The sequence below is a fragment of the Maylandia zebra genome, linkage group LG7, assembly GCF_041146795.1.
Source record: "Maylandia zebra isolate NMK-2024a linkage group LG7, Mzebra_GT3a, whole genome shotgun sequence".
NCBI classification, from domain to species: Eukaryota; Metazoa; Chordata; class Actinopteri; order Cichliformes; family Cichlidae; genus Maylandia; species Maylandia zebra.
The window spans coordinates 46,951,563-46,964,851 of NC_135173.1; the positions used below are offsets into that span (position 1 = coordinate 46,951,563).

General features: G+C 41.7%; 1 protein-coding gene across 2 annotated transcripts; it reads right to left on the reverse strand.

Moving 5' to 3' along the window:
• Positions 1–323: 323 nt before the first annotated feature.
• On the reverse strand, positions 324–8,995 carry tbx3a (T-box transcription factor 3a). 2 transcript variants are annotated; one of them, XM_004538047.4, is made up of 7 exons: positions 7,866–8,995; positions 6,412–6,679; positions 5,869–6,015; positions 4,820–4,896; positions 4,369–4,526; positions 3,177–3,820; positions 324–2,235 (listed from the first exon to the last, which is right to left on the reverse strand). In XM_004538047.4, the coding sequence occupies exons 1-7, from the start codon at positions 8,255–8,257 to the stop codon at positions 1,789–1,791; spliced, it is 2,133 nt and encodes a 710-aa protein (XP_004538104.2). In that variant the 5' UTR covers positions 8,258–8,995; the 3' UTR covers positions 324–1,788. The 2 variants fall into 2 exon arrangements, with proteins under 2 accessions (XP_004538104.2, XP_004538103.2); XM_004538046.4 differs by having other exon boundaries at positions 6,397–6,679.
• Between the last annotated feature and the right edge of the window lie 4,294 nt (positions 8,996–13,289).

The following is a 13,289-nucleotide window of genomic DNA, read 5'->3' on the forward strand; positions in this document are numbered from 1 at the left end:
TTGTAAAACTCTAGCTTGCATTAGACGTCAAGTGAGACCCATAAAAACGGCGCTGAATTACACCGTGAGGCCTCTTATCCAGGTAGCCATCCCAGGTTCTGACTTATCTTAATTTGACTTTTTGAACACAGCCTAGAGAGACTTCACTCACCTTCACAAAGTAATCAAAAACATGGTGGCAGAATTTTTTGGGACTGTATCGCACAATCCCAGCCTTCTACAGGCCGGTATGCGAATTTAATTGCGTATTGTAGTTTAAAATAGTTCTCCGCTGTATTGGATAAAACGAGAAAAAAAGAAGAAAGAAAAGAAAAGAAAAGAAAGGCATTTCGACATTTTATTGAAACTTTCAAGAACACGATGTCGATGTTGTAAACTAGACATAACTCCAATACAACATAACCCACTGACAACTTAAGAAACACAAAAAGAAACCTTCATTTTTTCGAGTATGCGGCACTTTTAAGATCAGACTCGCAAAGTATGTTAATAACAGAAAGATTGTCCACTTTTTTCACACTTCAACAGCACTTTTTTTCTTTTAAAAACCCTTCTCCAAAAATAATATATACGTTTTTTCAAGCCATTGGTGCAGTGCGTTGTCGTTTTTTCATTCGTCTTAAACAGTAGGACTTCACACACGAGGACAGGTGAAAATACAATGGCACATGAGTGTGAATAACTAGCTCAGTGGATATTTGGGAAGGGGGTAAATTCCATATTTTAAATGGGGTATAAATGCAGATGGCAACAAAAAAGGATAATAGTCCACAAACTATCTTTACACAGGTATATCGACAATAAATTAAGAACAGATCCCTAAAAACAAACTACTCAGTTGTATTTACAAGCAATAACAATATGAAATAATTACATAAATATTTTATATATTCCTATTTACAGCGATGATCAATACGACCTTTCATTTTCATTTCTTTTTTCTTTTATATTTACTTTAAATTCCTGCTTCCCTTTGCCTGCATGCCTGGGTCACACACTTGTCTCGGAGCACCAGTCATTTTAGAATCGGCCTAATCTCATTAAAAAAACGCATGAAGAAAAACAAATTTCTTTCTTTCTTTCTTTCTTTCTTTCTTTCTTTCTTTCTTTCTTTCTTTCTTTCTTTCTTTCTTTCTTTCTTTTTTTACAGTTCATAACCTAATTGAAAAGAAAATTAAATGAATACCTGATAATTATATTCAAATGGAATATCTTCCCACAATTTTTCGTTTAACTTTTTTTAGTGTTGAAACGACATTCGGTTTCTTTTAGAGGGCATGCAACGTTTTCAATGAATTAAGAGCTACAACAAAATACAGCAGTCTTTCAAAGGTAGGTCAAACGGTAGTGAATGCAGATAAGTCAAATCAAATCAGAGTGCATATTGAAAAAAAAAAACACTTCACCCCCCGTGTGTACAATAACGTTAGGAGACAGGACACAGCAGCAACTTCTCCTAAATCTGTAAGTCACACCCATGCCAGCGATTCAGTTTCAATACTTGTACGGTATTCATATGACAGGATACGAGTGATGTTTAATTTAACAAAAAAAAGAAGAGCAAGAGAAAGAAATATACAGATCAGATGATTATTAAACAAAGTGCATTTCAGAAACGAAAAAGGTCCAACAGTTCACGGTTTGAGCTTTTCTTTAAAAAAACAACAACCCTGCATTAGTCTACGAGGGTCAGTGATGGCATCACCTTCAATGTGTCGATGTGTTTCTCTTTTCAAGACAACAAAACACCCCATAAGAAGCAGATTTGAAAACAAACAAAAAGAAATCCTAGGGGGACCCGCTCCGTGGCCTGTCTTGGTTTGAGTCGAGTCCACTGACCAGGCGCTGAATGCTCTGAAGCTCGTTGGCCGCGTCTTTCTCCGTGCAAGTCTTTGGGGACATGGAGACCGATCCGGAGGATATTGTGGACGAATGACTGGTAACTTCCGACGTGGAATCCAGGGTGACAGCGGACACTGGGCTCGCTGGTACGATGCCTTCCCCTTTCAGCTCGGCCCCGCCGCTGGCCATGCTGGGCATGGCAGTGGTGAGCAGCGTGCTGTCCGGTAACGTCATCGGGAGAGAGTAGGGGCTGTACCTGAGTCGGGGACGGACTGCGTTCAGGAAAGGGTGTCGGTGCACTGTGGAGGAGGCAGCAGACGAGGCTGCCGCGGCTGCTGCCATGTACGTGTACGGATAAGGGAATAAATTGCCAAAGGGAGACATGGCAATGCCCTGCGGGTAAATAGGAGAAACTGAGAGTGAGCCACATATCACACCGCTGATCACACCATTCAAACACTTCTAACAGAGTAAAACAACACGTGAGCCTCCCAAAAAAGAAGGGGAAAGGCAAGAGAAATGCATTTGAGTTATGATTTTCCCAAAATTTAAAAGCTTCATTTTATCACACTTCATCGAATCTGCTTGGAGATTTTACGTTCACTGATCCAGAACGAGGATTTGACTTGTAAAGATCGTAGTAACTTCCATGCATTACAAAATATTCAGCCGGAAAGCTTTACGATCCACTCTAAAAACACATTTTGCACTTGTTTAAGAATTAAGAAAAATCGGGTTCCCTGATACTTCCGCTAAAGAAACCATAAGGCTTGCTTTGATAATAAATAGGGGGAAATAGACACTTTGTTGTCTATTAAAACATAATGATCTTTCCTTATTTGAGTCATACGGTTTTTTATTACTCACCATTGTGGCTCTAAAATACTAAAATTATAATAATAATGACCTTTTATGAAAACAAAACTAGCAGAAGAAATGATAAAAAGCTTTTTGTAAGGTTGCCTCAAATCCAGCCTTTTTTAACCAGACATAGTTACTCCAGAATTAACAACAAGAGTCCAAAGTGAAATCTAGTAAAACCATGCCCACGACACCGTGCTCAGTCAAAATACAGCTGCATGACTTCACTTCGAATATTAGCCCATTTGGCCTTAAAACAAAATAAACAAACCCCCGCAAGAACAATACAGCCGCACACGCACAACCACACGCACACTTTCTCAAATCGTGTTCACGCTAACTTGTGAGCATTAAATGCATAGAATTATCTCACACGATATTAAATCTGGGCCTAGTCGGCTGTGTTGAAATGCCAATCACATGTTTGCGCAAAGCTGGCGGTAGGCCCACAGGCCAGAGAAAACGGGTTTTACCTGTGATGCCAAGACGTGTTGCTGCAGATGAAAGGGCAGACCTGGCGCCCCCGTCAAGCTTTGCGGAGGTGATGCCATACTAGCTGTGTCCATGGTGCTCACCCCTCCCGTGGACACGGCTGTCAATAGTGGTCCCATGCCTGCGGCCATGTTTGAGAATGCGCCCCCCATGTTGAACTGACTGGGGTGCAAGAGAAACGGATGCGCGCTCCCTAGGTGATTAAAAAACTGTTGTCCTGTTAGGCCTGTAGGAAATCCAAAATTATGCAGGTGGCTGTGACCTATGTGTGCGCTGTCAGTCTGAACGGTCAAAGGCATGAAACTGTCCTTGCTTATTGACCTACATTCGTCCGTTTTGGGATGGTCCTGGTTCGGGCTCTTGAGTTCTTCTCCAGAGCGGGTGGTACTGGAGATAACAGTGATGGGGCTCTGCCGTGAGTCTGCCTGGCTTTTCTCAGTCCTGGGACCGCTTTCGCGGGTCCTACTAGTAGAGTCACTGCTACTGAACGGATGCCCTTTAGCTGGACTCGCTTCGTGATCCTTCCCGTCCTCTGTGGTGGTGGAAATCTTGCTGGAGTCCGGACCATCTTTATTGTGTCCATCTTTGCTCTCGTCGTCGCTATCCTCATCGCTGTCGCAGAAGTCTGTAAGTAGGAGGAGTAGAATATCAGTTTCCCTTTCGCACATGGGTGAATCATGGCAATAATAATAATAACTCCTACTATCTGAGGTAGCCCGCTACAGCTGACCCTCAGAGGTCGAATAGAAAACAAACACGCAGGACATTTATTGCACAATAGGAATCCACACCGATGAGGTTTATTTGCATTGCTTCCAATAATAGATGGCGGTGTGTTACACATTCTCACATGGCCTTTTTTGAGTATTTTAATGTATTTTTGCAAATTGCTCCAAAACAGCTGTAGCAGACACAACAGCACCAACTATACTGAGGCTAATCCTTGTTTAATTGTTTATTGTTAATCTGAACGAGACGGTAATTGTAGAGACTTTCCCTATCAATTTTCCTCATGTAAATGATCAACTATTCATTCATAGCTTGGCTTCGCAGATTTAATTGAACACATTACGTTCAGCTACCCTGAAAAAGTCTTGGCATAGTGGAAATTTTACGAGTTGACACATAACTTGTGATCAGAGCTGTGACTAGTGGTGGGGTCTGTCAGCCTACCTTTCAGGTGTGGGGGGCCCACTGTAGACACGGCAGGGGACGAGGCCTGGCCGAAACACTTAAAAGAAGGCTGCTCTCCAGAGGAGTCGTCTGAAGCCCCGTTTTCCTTTTTCTGATGCTCCTCGTAGGAACGCATGGATTGCAGGGCCAGCTGTTTCCTGCGCGCAAGTAGCTAGGTTATTATAGGTGGTAGCCACAGTTCAGGTTAAAAAACATAACAAATAATGCAGAAGCTTAGTAAGATTATTTTTATTCAAAAGATTTATGACTTTAGAATTAGCCTATAGATTTAGAGTAATCTTGTGAAGAGTCGGACCCCCTGCGGTTAATGTGGAAGCTTAGACGTAGTTTTAATCCAGCAAGATCACTGTCTGTCTACATGTAGCCTAAATGCAGTAAGTCTTTTCGCCCTTTATTTTCACGTATATTCCCGTTTTTCCCTCTAGCTTACCTCTTTTCCCTTCTCCCATTGCCCGTGTCACGGAATCCTTTAGCAAATGGATTATGGTCGATTTTCAGCTGCGTTATCTGAAATAATTGAAACTGTGTGTAAATAACAGTAAATAGGAAAGGAAACATCCCTGAAAGTCATTCAGTGCCGCTTTAAGCCAGTTATTGTTCCAACTTTACAAGACACAATGATCACTGGTCCCAAAGGCCAAAGTTTTGTGGAACTTCTCTTTGGGGGTTTTAGAGGTAAAACACGCGATAAACAAAAAGACGCATGAACACAAAGGAAGCAGCAATCCTACTATTGGCACGTTTCTCCACGAGTGTGAAGTATGCAGCGTTGTTTGTGATTTTTGAAAACTTTATTCACTCACCACTTCCCCTCCAGCTGGCAGTGATAGAACTGCAGATGGGAGGGCAGATGTGGTGCCAAGGGGTTTCCAGCTCTTCCAAAGAGCCACTGAGACGATTTTGATTTTTATTTTAATTTATTCTTTTTCTTACAAAAAATAAAACGCTACCATGCACTACAGTCTGAAGCAATTTCCCTCTTTCCCCCCTTTACGTTTCTTCGCCCCCCTGTACACACACTGTAGCTGTACACACACACACACACACACACACACACACACACACACACACACACACACACACACACACACACACACACACACACACAGCCTGCAATCACAAATGCAAAGACAGGGAGAACGAGAGCGGGTCTGGGTCTGAGCCAAATCCCTTCCACGTGATTAAATAAAAGAAAGATAACCTGCACAACATTCCTCTGAATTATGACTTTCCTACCACAAACTGGTGAATGTGGCACTTAGTCGCAACCCCCCACCCCTCACTCGCCAAACCCTGACCCACGCTATGATACTACAAACTCCCAGCCTCAAACAAATATGACGTCTTTCATATTTTATGACAACAAAAAGGTGCAGAGCAGAAAGGAAAGCGCGTCTGGCACGGCTAGGGAGGCTACATTTGAGAAAAAAAATTTCAGAATATAAGTTTAGCAGACCTCTGGGCAATAATTGCGCTTACCTTGTCATTTTGATAAGCGGTCACAGCAATGAAATCCGTTTCAGGAAAAACATAAGTCCTGAAGGTACTGTACGGGAGTTTGAGAATATCGTTGGCCCTCACAATGTGAAACCGGGGCTGATATTTGTGCATCGAGTTAAGAATGGTCTGCAACACACACACAGTCACAAACATGAGCAATTATAAAAGGCTCACAATACAAAGAGATTTGTTTATTCTGTGTTACTTTTTAGGATCGCTAGTTTGTTAAAACATAAGCTCTCTTCGTATTAAAATAGACAAATCGAGCCATATCTGCACTAAAACAAGTTTAAATGTCAAGCTTAATATTTGCAATAAATAAAAAAATAACTCTTACAAAATATCTCAACATGACCACGTTTGACATTTTTATTTTTGTAAACGGGTCTTTTAGGTGTTCATTTAAAAAAAACAAACAAACTGTACTAAAATAAAACAATCAATTTTAAATCATGACGACATGTGTTTACTAAAGCGGTAAGTTGATAAATAGGGAAATTGACATACATTAGTTGAACTTACAAATCCATGCTTGTCAGAGATGTTATTTGTCAGCTTGAGTTTGTGAAAATTGACGACTTTTGACATCCACTGTTCACCAGTAGCCGGACTGTCCGGGTGAATGTACATCCTCTTTGGCATTTCGGGGTCGGCCTTTCCTGCCACCATCCAGCGGGAGTTATGAAATTTGTACCTGCAGTCGTCGGCTGCAACTATATCCATCAAGAGTATGTACTTTGCCTTCTTGTCCAGACCAGTGCACCTCACTTTGAACGGAGGGAACATCCGCCTGTGAAAGAACAAAAATATATTATGAACACGAATGCGTTACAAAATAAATCACGGGGTAACATTTCCAACGATATTTTAAAAAACACAATGTTTTTTAGGTGCACGTAAATAAACTAAGGTCTAGATTTTAAGAAGTGTATTACACCGCTATAATCTCAGTGTGGCAGCCTGCTATTAATTAATGTAAGTATGTGTTGGTAAACAAATATATTATGAGTATGTACTCTCCAATAAATAAATGATGTCTTGATTCTTAATGTCACGAAAGGCCTACACACACACACACACACACACACACACACACACACACACACACACACACACACACACACACACACACACACACACACACACACACACACAATAAGATTACCGTGATGATAAAATTAATTTAGTCAGAGCTCTATGAGCCACTTTAATAGAGTATTCTGACAACAGAAAATTTAGATAAAAAGGGCAGTGGGTAAAAAAAATATTATCAAGCTGTATTTTATATCATAAGCTGTGTATAGATCTTTCAAGTGAAAACTAATGAAAGACAAGGTTTAATATTAATAATTCATGAGTTGCATGCATAATCCCTTTTATTTTATGCGAGTGTATGCTGTTTTCCACCAATAAACACGTCCTAGGAAAGTGTCTTTGCAGGCTGTGTGAACACGAAAATTTACACTGTAACTACAGATGGTCTCTTTATTTTCCAAGCGAGAAATAGATATCAGAAATGGCCGATCTTTGCTGTTTTACTCTATAACTAAAAAAATGCAGTTTCAGCGTTATATTTGTGGCATATTTAGACTGAAATGTCAACGTAACCAGTTGAACTTAGAGGAATGTAAAGGCTTTTTTATTTAATTTAATAACTGTACAGTACTCTCTGTATATAGTAACCATTGTCCTTAATGTAAATATCTAAGAAAAATTGTGTATGTTTCTGTTCTGTGTCCTGTGTACTGTTTGCTTGTATATGTGTCTTTTTGGCTGCTGTTACAACCAAATTTCCCCTTGTGGGACAATTAAAGGATTATTCTATACTTGTTCTTCTAAAGCAATTGTAGTAATTGTAATCTATCTGTATGTGTGCAGGCTATGACATAACATCCCACATTTTGATCACACACAACAGGATTCTGCGTTGTTGTTGTTTTTTAAATTATTTGAATAAACACAAAAACATGTTTCACCTTCCGGATTTTGTGATCACCATCTCAGTGCCCTTCTTGTGGAAGAGTTCCCAAAGCTCCTTGGCTTCCAAGTGAACTTTTGGGTCGTCCTCCACCTCTTCCTCAGGCTCCAAAGTCTTCAGAGGCCTGAGGTGGGCGGCAGCAGCCTGATGTCCCAGCGAGGAGAAGTGGAGGCCGGTCTCCGCGGCTCCCATCAGCTGGTCCATGATCGGCTTTCCAAGGGCGCCCGGCAAAGAGAGGGAGCCGCTGGGAGGGAGAGCCAGGGCCGGGAAGAAGGGAGGCTGGTGACCCAGCATCGCACTCATGGCAAATTCCGGACCCCGGTGAGGTATAAACGGATGATATGCCATACTTGATCCTTGTATGACTGGATCTCTCATCAGGAAGTTCATCCAAGAGCAGGCAACAAACGTAGACGACTGGCTGGATTGAAAGCAATACTTCTTAGAACACTAAGGCTCGCGTATGACAGAGCCAAATGATGGCAAAATAAGAAGCAAAAATCAAAACAAATCTGGAGTTGGAAAGCTTTTTGGAAATTCCTCCTTGAACTCGACGGGAACAAGCATCCACTATTTTTTCCCAAGTTGCCGGGAAATCTCTGCAGTCATTTGCCGAATCGTTGGTCAAAAGTCTGCAAAGTGAAATGTATAAGTGCTCTCCATTAATCTTCAAGAGTGCTGCCAGGCCGATTTTCTTCGGAGGTTAACGCGCATCGGACAACTTTCTGCGTCTTTCGGACATTAGTCGAATTAAACCGAGTGAGGTGAGTCACTTAATTGACTGCGGTGCATTCCTTCTCTTCTGCTGCTGTTTACAATATCGGCATTCCTGTTAAAATGGGTTCCCTCTTATTGGCTTCAGTCCTGCAGCGAAAGCGACGTGTTGAAATATTTCGATAGCGCCGAATAATCCCCCTGCCTTTACTCGCTCCGGACATGTACCCTCACACGCGCGCACACACTTTATTCCTCCTCTCCCTTTCACGCACACACACATTTCAGGGAAAGACGTGTGCAAAAGAAAGGAGTCCGCTGACGGCCAGCGAGAGAGAGAGAGAGAGAAAGAGAGGTGGTAAGGTCCCAGCTCCGTGATTTTCCTAGCGCCTCTGTGGCCCATAGGGCTTCATACTGTATGGATGTGTATGCAACAGAGAGTAGCAGCGCTCGGTTTGATTGGCTCTTTGACGCTTTCGGACCAATTGTGTGGCTGCGTGGGCGTGGTTTTAACAGGTCGGGTGGAGGGGACAGACTTCAGACTTATAAAAAGGTGTTTGGAAACTAAAAAGGGCTTTGCCGTGAAACACCACCCTGCCTCAGCCAGTGTTGTGTGAATATGTCAACATCGTTATAGAACTTGCGCTATTGGTCGGTGTGTGAGACCCAGCGAAAGGGAGAGAGCAGACAAGCCAAGCCGGGAGACCGGCTCGCTTTGTCGGCCGGTTGTTGTGTTGCGCTGCTGAATTCCTTCTCTGTCCCATTCCCCACCGCATCACCGTGTTTTCTTTTTTCTTTTTGGTTTGAATACCACGAAGACTGTCCTGCTGGGTTATAATCAGATTTATGTCATAATTTAATATAACAATTAAATTTTTTCACTTCGCAGTTTACAGAGTCTGCGAGCACAGATTTATCAGCACCGGAAAACAGAGGAACATTTCCAGTAACGACCTCCTTTGAAATCAAAGTTCAGGAAAATATGACCGGGTTACGGATGAAGCGCTCTATGATAAGTTCCTGACAGTAATGTAACGTTAGGCGAATATTATGACACCTTTGAGGCTTTCGCTAACAGTTATTTTAACTTGAATTAGTTTATTAGGCTATTTATTTTATTTTGATTTTTAAAAATTTGAAAGCTCACGGGTGTAAGGTGTGTTCATTTTTTTTTCATTTATTATCTTCCTAGATTATACTCCCTACAGTGAGGTCTTCACTTCCACTTTTCCTCATCAAGCCATGTTTGGATTTGACTCGGTGTGAGAGAAGCGTGCTGTACATATGATGTGGAAATACATTATTTTGATGAGCCAGTGAATATAAATATTTTCATTTCGACTTGAAATGGGTTTTATTTAACAGCCAAGTTCATCTTTGCTGAGGCTCATCCCGTATCACAAGTTTGCGCACAAATACCCAGAGGAGCACAGTTCGGGGAGGATGTGCTCACTTGTGCTACTGCATTATCACTTCCCCAACAAAACGTCTATGTTTTGAATCATAGCCTACCAATCAATTCTCTTGTTAAATATAGCACACTTTCCCGGCACAACTGTCTCTGGGAAACAATTCCGTTATAGCCTGCCTCTGCAAAATGACAGTTGCTCACGCTGGATAACCAACTAGGTGTTATTGATAATGCACGGGTATTTTTTTAAGCTATCTGAGCCAGTGTTGTTCCTGTTACACCCGTACAAGCTGTCATAACCTATTTTCCATAACCGCTATAGCCTAAGGTCCACAGTGCACTTCCATAACGGTAACATGCAGTATGCGCCTATTAACAATGCTGATATACTTATAAGATGCTTAAAAACGCCAATTAGAAGCAGCTCATTAGTCGGTGCAGTGACAGTTTTTTCTGCACAGCGTCGAAGTGAACCCAAGACAAAGCCACGCTAGTGCTCTCCAAAATGCAATTTAACCACTAATTCACAAGTAAACTAGAGTGCAGTGGCCAGTCAGCAGCCTTGGGCAAACATTGACCATCAATTCTCAGTCATTTGTCTGTTACCATGGATCCAGGCGGGGACCGCGTGGATCTGAGAGTCCTTGAGGGAATGAGCAAATTCTTACAAAAATCAACAGGGATGTAGTGAATTATGATGATTCTGCATGCAGCATTCTGAATAGTTTGACAACGTGGAAATGTGGCCTGTTTGTCGCACACTGGTTGTTAGAATTTGTAAAAGCTTGCACTGAATTGAAAACAAAAGCGCTCGTGCTCGCAAGTATCAGTGTGAGACCACCGCGCGCATGTTGTGCAGGTTTTTGTTTATTGTCGGTCGGATGTCCTCTTCATCATAATTATTGTTAGGCGCTGTCTTAGAAACCTGCCCCTCTTGCCTGTGTAGATACTGTATACAAGTACGTAAACTGGAGTGCATGCATATATACCCCCAGGAGATGTACTCGGATGTGGCGTATTTTCTCTGTTATTGATTTGCTATAGAAAACAAATGCGCCACTATTGATAAGCTCCAGCAACTTCTGACTGAATGGAGATCTTACAGAACACCTGGAGCTAAGTAGCTAAACAGTGCGTGCAATGTCCAGCATTAAGGTGCTGTTTTCTATATGAGAGCTTGCAGTCATCTCTTTGTGTAAGAGAGGTCAGGTCTGTGTCAGTTACTGGGGCTTATTCTTCTTTAAACACTTGCCCCCATTAGCGGCACATTTCAATTTAGCGCAGGGTGTCATCAAATAGGAAGCAGTGTTGACACTGTGGCAGCCTTCCAGGCTATGTGGCCAAGCTGCCTTCATTAGCTAAGCAAGTAGGGAATGGTCAATACTTATAAACTTTTACAGGGTTAGGGCTCTCAGGGACTTCAGGAGGCTATAAAAAGGACTGAGCTGACACAACTGATTGATGAAGCCAACTTTGTCAGCGCTTCCCTTTTGTACAGAGATCATGCATATCAAAATCAGAAGGGGTAGTATATTTGACTGGACAGCCTCTAAAATTTCTCACTCCACGTGTGTGGGTGGGTGTGTGGTTTGCGTGATTTTGGGCAGCTTCGGGGATGGCTTGTGTTTTAAAGCTGTCATGCTGTACTGTCCACACAGTTTACGGAAATGATCCTTGAACGATGTGACTTAAGATTCTTGGAAAAAAGGTAGAGAAGAAGAAGAGAAAACTACAACCACTCTGTGTTTTTATTACTTTATTTTATTTTTGTTTATATTCCTTTGCAAGCCTTAAAATATTATCAGGGATGAAAAAACCTGCACTGATGTCATGGGTTATGAAGCTTTCATTGCTTAACTACACAGAGCAGCTACACTGTGTAGGTTCATTAAGCAAAGCTTCAAAGACATTCCTGGAATTGATCATGGAGCTGCAAGTGATGTAATGTATGCTGTCCTGTTTATTTGCAGATTGTTAATGATAAGCAAGGACAGACTTGGTGGCACCACTCCTGGATAGAGGAGATTGTCTGGTGAGAATCATCAGCCTTAACAGAACATGATAGGAAAAGGAAACATCACAAGATTGGTGTATCCAAGAAGTATAATGACCCCAAACTTCATTATGTGCACCCCAACAACAAGCAGGGGGGGGGGGGGGGGGGGGGGGGGGGGGGGTCAATTAACAGCATAATGACTCTCTGAATACAAACCATTTACCTCAGACATTTAGGTGGGGCTAAAATTGATTAACCAAGACCATATTGCCTCCCAAAAAGAGTGCAGACTCTAAATTGCATAGCCAGAATAACACAAATGTTTTAGTCAATTGGCTGGAAGATTGATAAGCTCTTTACCTGTTGATGAAATGTCCATGTCAATCATTTTTTGTCAAGTCAACCCTTGCTCTCATCAATTCTTCCAATGGCCAGTTATGGGTATTGATTGAATACTATTTTAGTTAATTAGAAGATGTACCTATTGATAGCAAAGCATTTACTACAGGCTGACTAAGGAAAATGTTATTTTTGAAATTTTATCTTAGGGAGATATTTGCTGTTTTTGGTTAAGGTTGTTAATCAGCAGTGATGCAGGCTCATAACATTTACCTTATTGCCACACAGTTAACGATGAAGCAGCTGGAAGATTGGGGTGGGGGGGGCATAAAGCTTTATATTCATAAGTTAAACAGGGCATGCTTTTTTTCTTTTGCACCTCTGGGGTGCAAAGAAAAAATAAAGCAAAAAACCCAAACAAATCTGACACAAGGTATAAAAACCAAATGGATTAATTTATACATTTATTGATTACGTGAAAGGAATGAAATCAGTGTCGCCAGTTTAGATATTGAGAAACTTTACATGCAAACATTTCAGTATAATCGTGTTTAGATCAAGAAATCACAGGAGTTTGTGTTTTGTTTAAAATGGCTTGTGTTTTCCAAAGGAGCCCACAAAAAAAGTTTGTGAAATGTTTCCTATTTACATAAACCAGGCCATGCCTATTATTCCTGTTGCTGCAGAAAAGAGTAAGAACTGACAGCTGCGTTTTGAAAGTGCAATGTACACAACGCTATTAGAACAAAACCAGTCCAGTGGCATGCATCACCTGTAGAGTATAATGCGAGGGATTTGTCTGTTCAACCCCATAAACAGCCGTCAGGCTTTCTCTGTAGCTACACGCTGTGTGATCAAGACACTCATGGCAAATGCCTCAGATGTGGACCATGTGTCAAAAGTCTTCAGCTTGCTTTACGTGCCACCACTCGCCAACGTGGGAGATAAGCATCTTTCCCGCT